The sequence below is a fragment of the Gallus gallus genome, chromosome 8 (genome assembly GCF_016699485.2).
Source record: "Gallus gallus isolate bGalGal1 chromosome 8, bGalGal1.mat.broiler.GRCg7b, whole genome shotgun sequence".
Taxonomy (NCBI): domain Eukaryota; kingdom Metazoa; phylum Chordata; class Aves; order Galliformes; family Phasianidae; genus Gallus; species Gallus gallus.
Genome location: NC_052539.1, coordinates 7,521,370 through 7,540,152, shown reverse-complemented (window position 1 = coordinate 7,540,152; position 18,783 = coordinate 7,521,370). Strand labels below are relative to the sequence as shown.

Below are 18,783 nucleotides of genomic sequence, written 5' to 3'. Positions count from 1 at the left end.
CATGGCCAAGCTTGCCCAAAACACGGCGCTGGAATTGAACCAGCAGGCAAGAGCTGACCAAAAACGTTCAGTATTTATTGGCCTCCTCCCTTCCAAAAACCCAACTCATAAAGGAATAATGTCAGATCCGTAATACCTGTCCTATGGTGTGCAGGGAGAGAAGGAAAACATGCCAGAGGTAAGAGCATATCTCACTTAAATACAAATATAACACAGTTACTCAGAAAACCCTCAACCAAGCAACAGCACGGGCACTGCTTTACCAGAGAAGCAGTGCTAACAAGGTTTGGTGTTCAGTCCTCAGAGCATTCCCCTCTGCCCAGCACGCACTCCATGCTGGTCAGGGCAGTTCAGCAGGGCTGGTTTTCAGCATCGGAGAGCTCTGGGCTTTTTCCCCTGCGAAAGCATCAGAAGAAAGCTGGAAGTGGTGTCAAAATGGAGGTGGGTCCACAGGAAAGCAGTGGGTGGGTGTAGGGAGCACCGCTGTCTTCAGTTCTTCCAGGCTGTGCTCAGGGAAGATTTACAGTAGAAAAACCTCATGCACAATGACTCACGTCTAGCGTGCTTTGGGAACATTCAGCACCATACATGTGGGATGGGAGGGAATGGGCAGCACCAAACCAGGGGTGAAGAAACATTTGAGACATTTTCAATATTCACCAGGTCAGATTAGGATGCTGGCACTACAGCAAGGATGGGAATGGGCTCTCAGATGCCAATGCATGGCTGCAGTCCCCCAGAGAAAGCTCCTGTGCTTGAGATGAGAGCCACAGGACCCCAAATGCTTGCACAGAGCAAGCACGACCTTGCTCTCCCTGAGCTCTGGGACACCCAGGAAGCTGCCCGGGACCAAAGCGACCAGTCTTGGAAGGAACGTCTGTGCTTGTGTGGCTGTGAGAGAGAGAGGATGCTAGGGAAACCTGCGTTGACCCAGAAAGAGCTTTGATGGGAAAACCATCCCTTCAGGGCTGAGCAAAATAGAAACCACCTTCCTGAGGAGCCTGGTGGAGCACCTGCAGCTGTATGAAAAGCGTCATCAGCAACACCTGCTGCTGCTGAATCCCTAAGTCATGTCCAAAATGGCACCAGCAAACCCCAGACTGCAGGTGGGCATTTCCTTCCTCCTGGAATTGAGGGACGGACCGTTTTGAAAATCAGAGACTCTCCAGGTTCTGTGTGATGTGAACTTCAGCTGTGACACTCGTGAACTTCAGGCACTATGCTGAGCTTGAGGGTAAAGATAAGTCCAACAGAACCAAGCTCAGCTGCTCCTGTTAGGTTTTGTGGGAGCAGAGGGGCCTGGCTCTCCTGCTGTGAGCTGCCACGGGCTGCAGTCTCCCAGTGCTGCCTCAGGGTAACTCGATGGCTTTTGTGTTGTAGCAGCCAGGAGGAAGGCTCCTCTGGATATCCTCCAGGTTCCTAATATCTGCCAGGATCTCATCGATGCTGCTGTCCAGTTTCTGTACCCGAACCTTCTGCAGCGTGGCTCTCTGCTCGAGCTCTGACATCTGTTCCTTCAGCTGGTTGGTTTTGGTTTTGGCTTTGCTGAAATTCAGCTCGAGCTGTTTCAGGCCCTCTTCATCCACAGCACCAGGCTGGTCTGGAGCACAGGAAGAAGGAACAAGGAAGAGAAAACCATGGATGGAGGCTGAGAACTAGATCTTCCCAGCTACTTCAGCTCCATCCACAGGTGTCATCTTCCCAGGAAATACTCAGAATCCCCACCCAGAGCCCAGCAGTACCCAGATTTCAGCTGCACACCACAGCAACACGATAAAACCTACTCATCAGACGCAGCAGCTCCTCCAGGACACCCAACGTCTCCTGCACCACCACCCCAGCCTGGCCAGCCTTGGTATGGACATCTTGAGCTTCCTTGGTAGTCTGGGGAAAGAAAGATGGAAGCTGTAAGGCAAACTTTTGCCCAAAAGTCAACAGAGAAGTGTGCACGCTGTGGGAGCCAGGGACCCACCTCCTGTATCATGGCAGCATCTGCCTCAGCTTCTGAAACCTTGCTTTGGAATTCTCCATCCACTTCTTTGGCCTCATGCTGCAAGGCTGCCACTGCCTTCTCCAGCGCGAGGACCCCGTCGGCTGTCTTGTTGGCCTCCAGCCTCAGCCTCATGATCTCCTGGGGGAGGCAAAGGCACGATGCTCAGGGGCAGAGCGCGGTCACTCTGGGTGCACTGGGACATGGAGCTGTTGGGACCTGGCTCCTTCCACAGACCTGGGACAACCATGAGGTGGCTAAAGCGGCATGCCACAGAGATCCCCATTGGATAAACCTGTCTGCAGAGATCCCCGCGCACCCACTCTTTTAGAATCACCTCAGGTATCTCTACACACTCCTCTATAGGCAAATCAACACAGAAGTCAATGCATCAGGTCCACTGCAAAGATGGCTGGAGTCACAGCCACCTGCTCCTCCATGGCTGGTCCTTCCAAACCCCCTTCTGCCTGCAGCACCGCCAGGGCCTGTCCTCACCTTCTGGATCCCAAAGGTGATCTCCTTCGCTTCCCCTGCGGTGCTGCTGGCTGCCTTGGATTCAGCAGCAGCATTGCCCAGGATGGCTTCAGCTCTGTCAGTCTTCTCCTTGGCACTTGCCACCATGCTGCTGATAACTGATAACCTCCTCATTGCATCCTCAGCTTCCCTTCTCTTGTCATCTGCCTGTAGGTTAAACCCTGAAAGAAACACATAAGAAAATGGAGCAGAGCATTACATCGTGAAAACTCATGAGGCACGGAGAAGGAAGAGCTCTCCTATAGTCCTGGCTTGGTTTAGACACCTTCTAGAAAGCCTGGCAACAATGGGGACAGGACAGGAAGGAAAGGAAGTGAGTGGATGGCAGAGAGGACTTGCTATGGGTGTTTTCTCCGTCTCGTAGGAGCTGCTGGACTGGCTGCGGCACTGAGATGGCCACTGGACCCTGAGAACACATTTCCCCACAGCAAATCCAACCCAAAGCAGTGTGCGATGCTCCCACCTTGCTTTGGAGTGCACTTCTGGCAGAGACCATCAGCCCAGCATGCTCCACTGCAACATGAAACTTGGGTGCAAGGGAGGGGTCAGAAGGGAAAAATTACCACGCAGGCTCTTCAGGATCTGTTCCACTTCATAAAAGGTGGCATTGCCAGCACTCACGGCCTGCAGGGCTGTGCTCCTGGCAAGGTTTGCTCGGGACAGCAGCTGAGTCAGCATCTGCAACAGACCAAGAGGACACAGTGAGGTGAAGGACATGGCAGAGGAGCAGCCCAGAATGGTCACGAGAACCACTGTGGCCATCTGCAGGGAGCTGTGCTGAAAGACCCACAAGCCTGTTCCCACATGCCTGCTGTTGCCCCTGAATCCAGGTGAGCACAGCCTGATTCATCAGTAGAAGCTTCTATGAGTGCTCCTCCACTGGCTCAAGCTGCTGTGAGCCATCCTAGCTCATAACTGTCCTGAGGCACATCATTATCCTGCCTCACGTGTAGGAGGTGTGCCAGTGGGAGCCTGCATCAGCAGCTCTGTGCACATGGGGTATCAGCCCATGTCTTACCGCTCTCTCGCCTTCTCCTCTCTGCAAGAGCTTCTTGATTTCCTCCTCCCAGAGGCCCATGCGGCTCTGCAGCTGCCTGTACTGGGCCATGTAGGTGTCCACCGTGCTCAGAAGAGCTGCTGCATCCTGCTTCAGTTGGGCTGCCTCCCCCTGGAACACAAAGAGGGGGGTCACTGTTTTGGAGACCCAGTGTCACCCTACTGCTCGCAGGCAACCCACGAGGAATGGCATAAGCAGTGCCTGCCCAGCTGGAGCAGAGCCCTGGAGAGGGCTGAGCTGCGAGAAGGGCAGGAGGGAGGGCAGTGAATGAAAGGGGATGTCCTGGTCCCACAGGGACAAAGCTCTCACCTCAAAGGACCCAAAACTGGTCTTGGTCAGGCGAGACAGAGAGCTGAGGAGCATCAGGCTGCTCTGATAAGCCTTGTCTGCCTCAGTGGCTATCCTGTTGGCATCAGCCTCCAGGCCTCCAGCCAGCAACTTCAGCTCCTCATACCTGTGCAGATAGAGGAGTGAACCCAAGGGCAAACCCAAACCCTACCATCCTGCATCCAACATTTCTGAAATGTAGCCAAGGATGCAGGGAATGGGTTATGGAAAAAGGGCTCCACCCCATGCCCTTTTCCCTGCACTTACTTCCTGAGCAGCCCTTGCAGGGAGCCTGGCACCTCTGCCCCCCCACTCACAGCTGCCTGCAGCAGCTCCAGTGCCTGCTGTGAGTCATCCTGCGCTGCCTTCGCCGCCTGCTCGATGATGTTGGCTGCCTGCATGTGGCTGAAAGGCATAGGGAGGTCCTTGTCATAAGGGCTGCACACTCAAGTTCCCTCCTTCAATCTCCTTCATGGTTTTATCCAGCAGTGCCAGATCAGGTTCTCACAGACTATGTGATATATGTGAGAATGGGCATCCACACCTTGGGGTCATCTGCCTTGCTTGCCCCTCCTGCATCTCCCCAGGGTAGCGGAGCACAGGGGAAGAGGCTGATGCTGCCTGTTCCAACTGGATGCCCATGGACCAAACATGGACCAGGAAGGTGCTTCTGAAACACCCCACCCAGCATCACTCCCAAAGCAAGCAGAGCACAGCAAAGGCAACCCTGCAGACACTTCTTCCCCTGCTCTGGGACTTGTGCAGAGCTCATGGAGCTGTAGCATCAGGTAAGGCCACTGAACAGGGCGCTCCTGGGCCCCCTGCCCTCACCCAAGGAGTGGCTCACCTGTTGGCTAGACTCAGAGCCTCCTGGGCCAGGAGCAAGATCTTGTTTGAGCCTCCAGGAAAGTGTGAAACCGGAATAGCCTGGGGGGAGAGAGAGGTGTGAATGCTCTTCCCTGTCCTTGCTTCTGATTTGGCAAGGAAATTACTAACGGTGGCATGCTAAGCCTCCAGAGCCACCTTGCACCCCACAGAAAGAGCCTGCCATATCCACCTCTACTCACAAAATAAATGGAACAACTAGAATACATGAAGTTCTTGCTTTCTCCCTGGACTCTCCCAGCTCAGGGTTTGCAGCACACGCATTCCCTTACCGCTTGACTCAGAGAGGCTCCACTGTTGCTCAGGTCCAGCCTGGCTGTCTCCAGCAGCCGCCGGGCGTCCTGCGCCTGCCTCTCATACTGCCTGCCCAGAGACATCAGCCTCTCCACTGCTGCCTTGGCGTCATCCAAACGGCTCTGGCAGGTGGACCCTTGTCCCTTCAGCCTGGTCACACGGCTTTCTAGGGATCTGTCGGAAGCTGGCGAGAAGGGAGGAGACACGCAGGGGTGAAAAGAAAGGCACTGCAAAACTGTGCAGTGACACAGATTGCCCTTTCCCTTGGACTTCTGGTGGCCCCATGCCTTGGACGTGCTTGGAGAAATACAGAAAACTACTCTGGACTGTCATCTTCTGCATGCTGCCTCTGCATAAAGGACTAATGTCCTCTCCACCCAGAAGCAGATCCTCAGCTGCTCTCCCAGCCCTGCTTGATGGCAGCCATTATGTGGTACCTTGCAGGCTGAGGGCTTCTCTGAGGATGGCCTGCAGCGTCTCCTCAGCCAGCTGCATCTTCCCTTCCAGCTCCTGGCCCACAGCCCCGCCTCCAGCTTGCACCTCTGACGAAAGCAGCTCCAGCTCCTGCAACTGCTGCAGGTACAGGTCCACCTGCAACCATAGAGGATCAGGTCATTGGATGCTGGGTGACTGCCTCAAAGGTTCTCAAAAGCTGGAGCATCAGCACAGCTCTGCCCAAAGAGCAGGGACTACAACAGCCCAACCCCTGAGAGGGATGGACAGATGGGTAGGTGGGCGCTCACCTGGGCTTTCACTTGGCTGTAGCAGGCTGGGCACTCACTCTGCTCGCAGTTGGGTCCCCCAAAGCCAGGCTTGCAGATGCAGCTCCCATCATTCCGGCACATCAGGGGCTCAGCTCCCACCGAGTTGCAGTTGCAGGCTGCACAGTGAGAGGTCAGTGGCCAAGGACTCTCTCCCATTTGGTCTGGGCACATCTTTCCACCCACTACCTCTCCTGATTCTCCCTAACCTCACTTTCCTGTATCTCATCTGCAGGTGTGTCTCCTCCCATGCTGGAGAGAGAGACCTGGCTGAGAAACACCACTTGGCTTTGGAGAGTGCGCTAAGCAAACACCACTCAGCACCTCCACCAGGGTTCCGGAGCAAACACTGAAAGCCACAAGGCCAAGTGCAAATACCCCACGTCCTCCCCTTTAAGCTCTCTTGCACTCCAGCATGGATTTCCTTACTCATCCCCAGTGCTGTTACTCAAACCGTGCCCACCACAGATGCTCCTGCTCAGCCCCAGGGAGCTGCTCTGTAGCTTGCTGAAACCTCCTGCACCCAGTGGACACCACATCACAGCCCCACACACCCACCCATGCCCTCGTACCCCGGCACTTGTCAGCAGGGTTGGGGGCCAGGGGGTTCCCAAAGAAGCCATCCTTGCAGCGCTCGCAGTGGAAGCCAGCCGTGTTGTAGATGCACTTGAGGCACTCTCCTGTCCGGCGATCGCAGTTCCCCACGGCGTTGGGCTCCACGTTGCTGTTGCACTGGCACGGCCGGCATGGCTGGGAGGCTGCAGGATCTCCAAAATAGCCGTCGGCACAGAACTCACAGCGGGGCCCTGTGGAAGGGAGAGGCGCTTGGACCAACACTAGCGGCCACCTGCCCACGGGGATGGGGACACTGCTGACACCAAGGCCCACACGTGAGCATCACGGCTCCCTGAGGATGCCTGAAGGCTGCCACACCGTGCACACCAAGCTCACAACAAAAACTGGGCACAACGGCTTTCCTTGGGCAAGTTATGCTGTGCTTGGGCCTCTAAGTTCTCTTCTCCTCCCTCCCCATCAGCCCTTTCTCCATCAACTTAATCTGTTTGCATAACAGCCTTTCCAAAAGGTTGTATGAGCAGATGTATGCATGTGTTGCATGCATTTCCAGGGCAGGGCATGCACGTTTGCACAGCATGATGGGTCCCAGTGCTTTGCTGAAACACCTGGTTACAAGCAAGAGTACACAGGTGGGGAAGCCTTGGGGAGAAAACATTGTCCCCCCCCCAGCCCCAAGCATCCCAGGCAGCAAGCACCCACATAAGGCACATTAAGACTCCAGGGGATGGGCTAATGGCAGAAACGACCTGAGCCTTACCTGCAGCTCCAGGAGGGCAATGGTCACAGACAACCTCTTCCTGGCCTAGCATCACTGAGCAGCTCTGGCCGTGGCCACAGGGACATGCCCTGCAGCTGTGCGGGGGCCGGGGGTCTCTGTAGGAGCCGAATGGACAGCTGATGCTGTTCCCCACGTTTTCATCTCCCGAGTAGCATTCGCCTGAGGAAGGAGGGACAGGGCATGGGACAACCAGTTGGCCATCAGCCCAGCTGTCCCCTCTGCTGGACACCCTGCATGGCTCGGAGGATGAGCAACTCGGCCTCAGCTGTTCCCTTGGAATCGAAACACAGCAGGGGACATACAGCATGTGAAGCAAAGAGGCTGAGGAGACTCCATTGAGGCTCCACCAAAACCGCATCACTGTTCAAGGTGAAAAGTGCACTGCTTTGAGCTCACGCTGCAACACTGCAGGCTGTTCTGACAAAAAGGGCAGCAAAACATCTCCACATCACTCACTGATGTCTGTTCCAACCTCACACGCCCAATGAGCTCAGAGAGGTCACGATTTTTCTTACCAGTATCCGGGTCACAGATCCCTCCGCCATGGCAGTTGCAGGGCACGCAGATGCTGAACGGCCCCATGTGGGGTGCATCCCTCCTGTAGCCAGCAGCACACCGCTCGCAGAACTGCCCCTGGTAGCCATCGGGGCACTGGCACCGCTCCACCCAAGGCGCGAGGACGCCGGCAGCGGGCTGTGCCGACACCAGGGTGATGTTGTCAATGTAGCCGGTGCCTGGTGGGAGATGTGGCACATCACCGCCAAGAGCCCCGCTGGGTCTGCGAGCCCCAGGTCTGCATGCTGATCCCTGCAAGGTCAACTACAACACGCGTGGGCAGATGGACCTTGGCCAAGGTTTTGCTTCCCCCCACCCGTTGCTGTAGGCATCTAGCTTAAACAATTCGTAATTTAGCTCTGCCCGCGTTACAATGCTTCTTAAAATACCTTTTAGCACAGCTATGTCCAGCTTGGTGTCTCCAGCAAAGAGAGCTGGGCTGTCCCCTTGCTGTCCCCCTCACTTACTGTACTCCCCGAAGGTGGCTCGGATCCAGAGGGCTGTCAGGTTTCCCAGCAGCCTGCGGTATTCAAAGTAGTTCAGCCTGGGGCTCCACTTGCTGCTTGGGTGCTCATCCAACCTGCACATGGGGACAGGTGGGAGCAGTGTTCAGGAACATGGGATGTCCCAGCTGCTCTCTCCCTTCTCCCTCCTGAGTCCAAAGCGCTAGCACCCTCCTCCCACACAACTTGTACCAAGCACAGCACCAATCCCAGCCCCAAAGCAGATCTTCTACAATCCCTCTTGTCCTCTCCTTGTCCATCGGGAGAGAAGCACGCAGGCTGAACCCGGGTCCAAATGAGGCAGCTATTTGAGCCTGACCACCTCTGAGGGACAATCACTGAATCCACAAGCTCACAAAGACTCTCTTTCCGCAATCCCAAGCACCCCGTCACCTGAAGGTGTAGGTCTGGCTGACACCACAGGGCAGGACCTTCCCAGAGGGTAAGAAGGGGGCAGTGACTCGGAGACCACCTCCTTCCAGGATCACGTCATGCGGAGAAGGCAGCCGTCCCCCTCGGTCCAGGCGGTAATCGAAGGAGAGCGTCTGGCCATAGCTCAGCTGTTGGTTCCCGAGGAATTTGGCTGTATGGGGAAGAGGAGAAGAACAGAAGGAAGAAATTAGAGGCTTAAAGTCTTCCTTTCCTCCTAAAGTCATGCTCCATGGGGTCAGACCAAGTATCATTGTGCCAGCTGTCACCACTGCCATCTCCCAGGCTGTGCAAGCACTGGGGTACCACATCCCTTCCCCAGCATAGGCCCTTCATTCTGCCCATGTCACACCTTCCCCAGCCCCACAGACCCTTCAATCACCCCATTCTCCCCAAACCAGCTCCAGCCTGGGCTCAGCTCTGTGCCATACTCCCCATGCCTACCAGGTGCCACAAAGTACAGTGCTTCCCATCTCCTCGCAGCTATGAACACATCCTGGTGGCGTGGAGACCATTGGAGTTCGGTTGGAGATCTGTCCTCATGGACACCTGTCCATCCTTCAGGACCTGGAGGGCAAACAAGGAGAAGGCACCCCCAGTCAAACCCCTCCTGGTATGCCAGCCCTGAGGCTGTGGGGACATCCTGCTCAGCCTCACCTTGCTGGAAGCTGGAGGTGATCTTGTGGATGCTGTAATTCTCAGCACTGACACATGAGGATGAATGTCCGTAGCAGAAGCATGGAGAGCACCCAGCTGGGTTCCTGGCATCCAAGTTATAGAAGTTTTGTTTGCACCTGGAAAAGAAAGATGACATAATTTACGTGCATTTTCTCCTCTCGTGCTCAGCCTGCTATAGGGCACAAACCTCCAGACACCCACCTGTCGCACCGCTCACCAGTGACACCAACCTTGCAGATGCAACGGCCTGAGACGCAGTCCCCTGTGCCAGCTGGGTCACAGGCACAGAGCTGGCTCCTGCAACGGGGACAGTGGGGACACTAAAGGGACCTCCAGCTCAGCCAGGGGCTCACTGCCCCAGCACAGTTGTCATATGAGACAACAGAGAATCTCCCAGCGGGATAATAGTGGGGCAAAGTGAGGAGGAAGAGGATGCAGCAGTGATGCCCCAGCACAGGACAGCCCCAGCACTTACTGCCCATATCCCTGGCACCCGGCCTCGGAGAGGGAGTGGAAGCCCGGCTGGCAGCGGTCGCACTTCTCGCCCATCACACCAGGCCTGCAGCTGCAGCGGCCGTTGCTGTCGCACTGCGTGCTGAGGGAGCCTGCGGGTGGTGGGACAGGGAGGTCAGGGAGGTGCCACCATCTGCCTGGTGGGATGTCCTCTGGGGAGAAGCTGGAGGATTCTTTCTGCCTATCCCCATAGTGAGGGCACTTTGCAGCACCTCCTGTCCCCAGGTGGGCTCCGAAATTACTCTTGCATTTTTACAGTGCAATTAAGGGACCTCACAAATCCTGCCAAACACGGCAACACACAGAATCCTTGGGACTGACTCATGAGGCCTGGGAAAGCTTCAGCTCCCTGTGCTTGGGCCTGGCCACAGCCCTCTGTGATAAGGGCATGAGCAGTTCACTGTGGGGCCACCGGTCCTGATCACCTGCCAATTTCAGGACAGAGAGGAACAGGCTCCCTCCTGGACACGGAGAGATCTTGCCTCAACGTAGCATGTTTGGGGAATTTTGGGGTTGTTTCTCCTCTTTTCCTTCTCCCACCACCCACAAGGTCTGCCAGGTCTGCAGAGCCCAGCCTTGCACAAGTGTGAGCTCATCTAATGGCACTGGACATCACCAAAGGAACCTCTTGAGCATCATCCCCGTGGGTGTCACACCATGCAGAGAAAAGCGAGGGGTTGGATCCAGAGAGGCAGCACAATTTGCTGTGGATGGACCCCACCCCTCATCCCTGGTTGGAAAACAAAGCCAAAACCCAACCATAAGCTCATTGGTCCTTGTGGGTGCCCCATACCCTGGGGGTGGCAGCGGCAGGGCAGGCAGCAGTCCCCATCCTGCTGGCGGTAGTATCCCTCCTTGCAGCGCTCACAGTGGGCACCCGCCGTGTTGCCCAGGCAGCCAAGGCAGCGGTACCCATTGCCTGTCTCCATCAGGAGCTGCCAGTCGAAGACGCACTGCCTGGACATCCCGTTGCAGTCACAAGCTGGAGAAAAGAAAAGTGCAGTGTCTGAATAGAGTTAGAGGGATGAGTGTTGAATATGAAGCCCAACCACAACCCAAGGAGCTTAGAATCATCCAAGCTGGAAAGACTGATAAGATCATGCCAGTCTAACCGTCAGCTCATGCCTGTGGCCACTCTAGACCATGTCACCCACCCCTTTCTTGAACGCCTCCAGGGACAGCTGACCCCACCACCTCCCTGGGCAGCCTGTACCAGTGCCTCGCTGCTCCTTCTGAGAGATTTTCCTCATACCCAACCTAAACCTCCCCTGGTACAACTTGAGACCACCACCTCTCATCCTATCGCTATTACTTAGGAGCAGAAGCCAACCCCCACCTCACCAGAACCTCCTTTCAGGCAGTTGCAGAGCAATGAGGTCTCCCCTGAGCTCCTCTTCTCCACACTGACCCATCCCATTTCCTCAGCTGCTCCCCATCACACTGTGCTCCACGCCCCACACAGCTCCATGCCCTTCTCTGGACACACTCATCTCCATGGCCTTGTCCAGGTCTTCTCATGAAACCAGCAAAATCTACCTGCCAAGACCTCAGTTACCAACACTACAGCATTTAAGTGTGAGCTCTATCTCAGATGAGTTTTCCAGCTCCTCAGAATCACAGAGGAGAACAGATCACAGAATTATAGATTATCCTGAGTTGGAAGGGACCCATAAAGATCACTGAGTCCAACTCCTGGCTCCCCACAGGATAACCCAAAACTCAGACACTATGTCTGAGAGCACTGTCCAGACACTTCTTGAACTGGGACATGCTTGGCCATGACCGCTGCCCTGGGGAACCTGTCCCAATGCCCACCAGCCTCTGGTGAGGAACCTTTTCCTAACATTCAACCTGAACTTCCCATGTTGCAGCTCCATGCCATTCCCTCAGATTCTATCACTGTCATCAGAGAGAGGAGATCAATGTCTGCCTCTCCACCCCACACAACGATGAAGCCTCAAGGTTCCCATGAGGTCTCCCCTCAGCCTCCTCTGTGGCCTGAACAACCAAGGGACTTCAGCTGCTCCTCATGCGTCTTCCACTCCAGACCCTTCACTATCTTTGTAGCCCTCCTTGGACACTAATAGTTTTAAGTTCTTGTACTGCTCCCAGCCACCCCAGCCCTGCCTGGAAGGGTTGCCCCCAAACCTGCTTCCACCTCATTACTGCAGCCCAGGAGGGAGGAGCTCTGTTCCCCAGGGGCCTCCTCAGGACCCCAGGTGCAGTCCCAAACCCATAGACACGGGTGAGGCCCAAGAGCAAGCATCCTCCCTCCCCAGGCTCCTGTGGCACAGCTCAGCCCAGGGGAACAGCCCTGTCCCCCTCTGCTGGGGTTCCTGGGGCCATGCAGTGCCTCCTGGCTCCCTGCTGCAGTGCTGCCAGCCGCCTTGCACGCCCATTAGTGCACACATACCAGACAGGCGCACTCAGTGAGCAGCTGCTGACAAGAAGGAAGATGACCTCATGTGCCAGCAAACAGGGATGGAGGTTTCCCAGCCCTGGCATGCTCAGCCCTTCAGTGGGATCAAGAGTGAGAAGAGCTTCCGTGGACACAGCCGGCAACCAAAGGGCACAGAGCACAGAAACAATCCACCACAGGAACACGAAAACAACGTGAGGTTGCTTTTCCTCAGTGCTTCCACTCCCCACCTGCATGCTTGGTGTCAGTCCCCTCCCCACCCCTCCATGCAGAGGCACTGATCCCCACCCACACCTCACCCTACGTGATCCGAGGGCCTGCCAAGCTGCACAGCACAGCTCCCGCAGGGAACAAATGCCTGTTCTCAGGCCTTGCTCCAAGGCTGGAGCATGTTCAGAGCCAACTCCCAGCTTGGCACAGATTCCAGGTTCACTAACGAAGCCATTTGAGACACCGTTGCAGATCAGTGCCATTGGTTCTGCTGCTGATCTCCTGGAAGCCTATGGGCTCCAGCAGGCAGCCAGGCGCCCCAGGGCCCCACCACCATCCCCTGACTCTCAGGGCTGTGGTGAAGGGGCTGCTCTGGAGGGCAAAGGGCCACACTGGGAAGTGGAAGGCCTGGGGCACGCACACAACAGGACGTCACTCCCAAAGCTTCCACCCATTGAGCCCAATGATCAAGAGTTGGTTGCCATGCTGGTGCAAATTCCAGCATCAGAATGGCTTGGAGAACAAGAACAGAAAGCTCTGTTGGCTGCAGGGCACCAAGGAGCCACTAGCCCAACCCATATGAGCCCATCCATGAGGAGCCCTTCTTCCATCAGCCTCTCCACACAGCAACACCACTGCAGCAACACAACACAACACAACCCTTGTGCTTTGCAGCCCTGGCCTTCCCAGCATGGCTCACATGTCCTGCAGCCAAGGCAGCCAGCAGAGATGGGAAATAAAAACCTACACCAGGATTCTGAAATGCAATTATGGCTGCTGTAGTAATTACTCAATTAGCTGGAAAACCTAATCAGTCTGCCCTTTAAAAACCCGCTCATTCAGCACTTATTTTCCCTTATCAGCTTCCACCGCACTTAAACGAAAGCTGATACCAAAGGACATGCTTAGAACCCAGCAAGCACACTTCCAAGCAGCAGCAGTATGACAGACACAATAAACACCCCCTGAAGTTGCTCAGCATTTATGAAATACACATTATTTGGGTCTTTTGGGCTCCATCTGTCCCACAAACCCCCAGCTTGCACAGACATAATCTGTGCATGTGCTGTTGCATGGAGTTAGGTCCTGGATGTCCCCTGCTCCTCCACAGGCTCAGGGACACACTGCTTATAGGACAGCAGGCAAACAGGCAGCCCTTCCCCAAGCAGTCCTCCTGCTTGCACCCACATCCCACCCAGGCAGCCAGGCTTTCCCCAGAAAGCAATAAAGGAATTACACCTAAACAAGTTATTTAAAGGAGACGCAGGTAAAAAAAAAAAAAAAAAAACAACTCCTGAGTGCTTCCTGCAATCTAGCTCCAGTGGAGACCTCAAAATAAAGCACCTACAGGCTCAGATTTATCCCCAGCGATGGAGCGGGACCCAGCAGAAGAGCACCACTGGACCCAAATCGTTCCCCATTACCGGGGCCCTAAAGCTGAGCCCCCCACCTTCCCCAGCCCTCACCTTCTCCTCCGCTGGTGCTCAGGGCTGCAGGCAGGAGGGACGCAGCCAGGGCGAGGAGCCAGCATGTGGCCATCGCTGCAGCCCCAGGGTGGGCGCTGGGCACACGGAGCCCCAGCTCCAGGCTGCTGCTCTTAGGCTTTGCTTTTCCTTTTTTATCGGCTGCTCCACCTGAGTCACTCCCAACAGGAAGAGCGCGTGTGCCCGGCTCTGACTCACCGTGAGCAAGGAGCGCCCAGCCCGGAGCAGCAGGCAGGCACACACGCGCCCGCCGCCTTTGGGCTTTGAGATACAGCACCCTGAGGGCATCCCGATGGCATCATCCTGGGGGAACAAAATGACTCCCAGTGAGGCTGCCCCTACAGCTTCCCATTGCCCAGCTCCATCCCATCCATCCAGCTCTGTCCCAGCCGTGCTGCTTCTTCCCCAGGCAGCTCAGCACACAGGGCTGGGGCTGCCCGGGCATGCACAGAGCAGAGCGGGATGGGATGAGATCACGGGAAGCCTGGGGAGGGGGGACAGGCACTGTCTGTGCAGCCTTTTGTGTTGTCCAAGCAGCCCTGCAGGAGTGAGGCTGAAGGCAAGTGAGGAGAGGAGACCACCAGGACCTGTAGCCAGAGGGTGCCTAGGGTGCAAAAAGCCCCTGAGGTCAACTTGGATATGTGCTAAGAGAAGAGATCTATCAGGATTTACCAGCACCAGGTTCAGGAAATCCCCAGCTCTAGAGATGGGGTGGAGGCTGAGAATTACCAAGGTCTGTTATCTACATGTATCTGCTTTTACTCCTGAGATAGAACATGAGGTTGTATGGGCCCTTGGCCTGATCCATTTCAGCAGGGTTTATGCTAGAAAAGGATGAGGAATGGTTGCTCCAGAGCCCCACAGTGTTTTGGTCTGAAGGAGAGCCACAGTGCTGCATGAAACACGAGAGACAGTCCTACCTCACTCCCCTCCTACACCTTGGAAGGACACGACCCTGTTTGCAGAGGAAGAGAGGGCAGGAGGACGTGGTAGTAGGGACCCATACTGCGGCCCATGGGAAGCCAACGCAGGATCAGTTTGGTAAGAATGACATCCCTGTCCTTTTCCCAACCCTTGAACCCCTTCTCATCACATTTTCTCCCTCTGTTCCTGTGAGGACAGTGAAAGAGCAGTGTGGTGGAGCTGACTTAGCCATCGGTGTGAAACCAAACCACCAGGTCCTCCTGCCCTGCCCACGGCTAGACATCAGGGTAAATGGGATGATGGCACGTGCCCTTGTGCTGCATCTCAGAACCTCTCCTACTTATCATCCTGGTCTGACTGCAGTGGTCCACAGACACCAGCACCGTTACATGAAGAAGCCCAACAAGCTCACCCCCAAGCCCAACGCCCCATTAACCTTTCCACAGTAAGGACTGAAACTCATCCCAAACTATGCTGATTCACTTCTCATTCCAGAGCTAACAGATGTAGGGCTCATAACATTTAACCTTCCTTTCTCTCCTACAGTGCCCCACAGCCTCCACATGCTCACATACCCAGCAATGACTCAGGGCTTCCCCAGGTGCCTCCTCGCACCACGGTGATCTCATGGGTGCAACCAGCCTGAAGTCACCACATTTTTGTGACTTCCTTTGCCAAATGTACCTGCCTCCGCAGACTGATTCAACTCTCTTCTACAAACAGGCTGCTCCTTTCTAATCCCATACACTGGGTCTTAATATAGTTCACAACAAGGAAGTCTGCTTCACAAATGTGCTGGTGGCATGTTGACTTTTGGCACTTAGATTGTCTTATCTGATTCTTCTATTGTTTTATGAGGAGCAAAACCAAAACACAGCATTTCCACCAGTTTGGCAGAGTTCTTTTGGGTTTGTTAATCCCTTTAGTGGAATGCACTTAATCTGTTCTCCTCCAAAACCCAAATTCTTGGCCGAGTTCTCCCTCAGAAAACCTCTCTCACCAGCAGGAAGCTTCCCCAGGAGTCACTATTTCCCCTTATCCATCTCCTCCACATTACTCCTCCTGTCTCGCTGTTATCACCCCACCTCTGACTTCACCTCTGCAAACAAGCACTGATACAGCTCTCTCCCCAGTCATTTCTGCATATTTGCTTTGGTTACATTCACTTTGCCGTCCTCCACCATTGTCCCACCTCTGAAAACAGCATCAATATGTGCACAGTGCCATCCAGAGCACATTTCCAAGGACCTTGTTTTTCAAAGCACAGAAGAGCAAACTGATGCCTGCCACCTTCTCCTGAAGAAATGTTGCCCTTCATCACCCATGGCAGCACTGTTTGGAGAAGGCCTCGTGCAAACATGGTTGGCTGAAGTAATGCTCTTGAGAGTAAAAGCAAGGTAAGCAGTGATGGGCATATAGAGGCATGAAAGAGTGGTCATCAGCAGATGTTGTAGCAGAACAGCATTACCTCGTTGGAGAAGCTAGGCTTGCCCTTCCCTTTCCCTCTCAACACTGAAGCTGTCCTACACCCATTCCCTGTAACGGGGCTAAGGAAGCTAACATAACTGCTGCAGGGACACCATAGCCAAATGAACCACTCCAAAGTTAGGCTGAATCCACAAAACATTCTGAATTGTGCTGATTCTCACTGGCTCTAGGCACATAAAAGCACTGAAGCCATAATCATATTGGTGTGACCCCAGCAGCAAGCCCCTGTAGGCTGCTCCTTCAGGAGTTACGAAGACATGGCTTACCTTCAGATGTTTGCCCACTTGTTTTCCTTCCAGATGCCACTGCACCATGAGCACGTGTTTGCCTACACATGTCCACCCATCACCAGCATCTTCCATTGATTGGAGCTTTCCTCAGGCCTCACAGCAGCCCTTTATCCTTCCATTTGTGCCTTTCTTGGTATGGATGTCTTGGTGATAGAGCCCAGCAAGCTCCTAAGTGCATGGCGTGCTGGCAAAGCATGGACTTCAGTCTCTGTTTTGCCAGGCAGGTGCCTTTGCTGAGGGCCTCACTGTGCTCTCATGGAGGAATTTCCATGGTATGGTGTTATTCCGCAGCACGTCAGGCATCTGCCCTGACAATGAGCTGTTTTACAACCCAGTACCTAAAGCAGAACTCCAATGTTATCGTTAGTCCCCTAAACCCCTTGCTCAGGAAAATGCATGCTTTCTTCAGGAGACATCTTGGGGCACTTGTGGGGTTATTATGGGCATTCTTGGCCTATCTAGACCCACAGCTCAACAGCTGGGGCAGCCCGTGTTCACTTTGGCCACACAGAGCAGCAGAGAGCTGTAGGATTAGGGCAGGGGCACGGCAAGACCCCCAAACCTGGCCATGCTCAGCAAGCCAGCTGCTCTGCAGGACAGCAACGGGCACCCCAATGGAGCCCACCGGTGGCACTCACCGCTCCCACTTGTTCCTGAAGCCAGCAAGGCGTCAAAATATTGCTGCTAATGCTTCTGTTAGCTCAGGGAAGCCAAATCCCACACGCTATGCATTCCCCCCAGGTTACAGGGCTGGCTGTGAGGAAGGGCGCCCGGCGGTGACGCGTCCTGCACTGATGCCAGCCGCAGGGCCGCCCAGCTCCTCGCCTCAGGGCCGCGGCAGTGAGCAAGCAGGGCAGGGCCATGGAGGCACGGCAAGGGAACGGCAGCATGCCAGGCATCGCCTCGCCCTGCCCAAAGGAGACACGGACAGACGGCCACGTGGCAGGCGGGGAGATAAGGGGTGCTGGCATTTCCCAGGAAGGCCCCTCCTCAGGAAGCCCTCTCCCACTCATCACACACACCTCCATGACTGTCGCCCCATCCAGAGTGTGTCGGGCTTTGACCGAAGGCACTCTGAGAAGGAAAGCCACCAGAGCACAGCTCAGCCCAGGGGGAAGGTCTCTCCTGATGAGCACCTCGGTGATGAACTCAGCCCACGCTGAGCAGAAATCCTCAGATTCCCTCTATGTGCACAGTGAAACATCAGTACTGGCTGTTCCCCTTCCCCCAGACAGAAAACCCTTTGTTAACTCTTCTGGATGGACTGGAGCGTTCAGACACTTCACAAGCTTCTGTAGCTCAGCAATACATTGAACCTGGCAATGCCACCAGTGAGCAGGACCCCCAGGTGCCCACCTTCCTTCTATGGACTATCATGACAGCCAGAGTGCTCAGCATCATCTCTTGCACTGGAAATAGCACCTCATGTTGGAGATACCACCCAGGGACAGCTGAAAGCATCCTCAGGTTTCCCCCTATGCAGGCACAATGGGCACTGTCAACCCGTTGCTCTTACCAGAGCCTTGGTCACAAAGGAGCAGAGAAGAATCTCCAATTATAGGTTTTTCAGCTCATTTCAGCTCACATTTTATATTTACATACACACACACACACACAACCTCATCAACACTGAGGTGTAAAACCCAAATGCAATAATACTGCATCCTAATTGGGAACCCAACAATGGCAATTTGCAGTTTCAGAACAAAGCTGCAACCAGACAACCTGAAAATGGTGGGGGGCTGAGGGGGGGAAGGAAGAACAACTCAACAATTGAGAAGGGATTAAGTATAATGCAAGTTAATGAGTCGTGCATGCATTTTCCTCTGCTGAGAAAAATAAAAGAAACCCACTCTGCAACTGTAGACTGGTTGGATTTCAAAGCTGGGCTGTCTGCTATCACAGTAATCTGTCCTGACATTCAGAACAGAATTTGGGAATAAAATTGCTCTGCTTTTGCAAATAGGACCGGTGAACAACAGAGAGCTTTTGGCAGTTCCAGTGGAAGGAATGTCAGGTCCTTTATTTTGGGTCTGTTTTCCTCCTGGAGGCAAACCTTCCGCCCCAGCAGCCCCTTCAGCTGGAAGG

At 54.8% G+C, this 18,783-nt stretch overlaps 1 protein-coding gene across 1 annotated transcript; it reads right to left on the bottom strand.

Annotated features, from left to right (window-relative positions):
- Window positions 1–54: 54 nt before the first annotated feature.
- On the bottom strand, window positions 55–14,150 carry LAMC2 (laminin subunit gamma 2). Its single transcript, XM_004943268.5, has 23 exons — window positions 13,976–14,150; window positions 10,674–10,862; window positions 9,843–9,972; window positions 9,569–9,664; window positions 9,347–9,483; window positions 9,134–9,256; window positions 8,654–8,843; window positions 8,225–8,337; window positions 7,718–7,936; window positions 7,182–7,361; window positions 6,421–6,654; window positions 5,831–5,967; window positions 5,525–5,678; window positions 5,066–5,271; window positions 4,756–4,835; window positions 4,176–4,313; window positions 3,891–4,035; window positions 3,543–3,692; window positions 3,088–3,202; window positions 2,486–2,685; window positions 1,973–2,131; window positions 1,785–1,884; window positions 55–1,600 (listed from the first exon to the last, which is right to left on the bottom strand). The coding sequence occupies exons 1-23, from the start codon at window positions 14,046–14,048 to the stop codon at window positions 1,350–1,352; spliced, it is 3,519 nt and encodes a 1,172-aa protein (XP_004943325.2). The 5' UTR covers window positions 14,049–14,150; the 3' UTR covers window positions 55–1,349.
- Between the last annotated feature and the right edge of the window lie 4,633 nt (window positions 14,151–18,783).

Bases quoted from the DNA above. Each gene is read 5' to 3' on its own strand.
- LAMC2 (XM_004943268.5), bottom strand. From the start codon at position 14,048: ATGGCCACATGCTGGCTCCTCGCCCTGGCTGCGTCCCTCCTGCCTGCA. The intron at 9,257-9,346 runs GTGAGGCTGAGC...TTTGCCCTCCAG, and splicing joins CACCTCCAGCTTCCAGCAAG to GTCCTGAAGGATGGACAGGT. The intron at 1,885-1,972 runs GTGGGTCCCTGG...TTCTTTCCCCAG, and splicing joins ATGCTGCCATGATACAGGAG to ACTACCAAGGAAGCTCAAGA.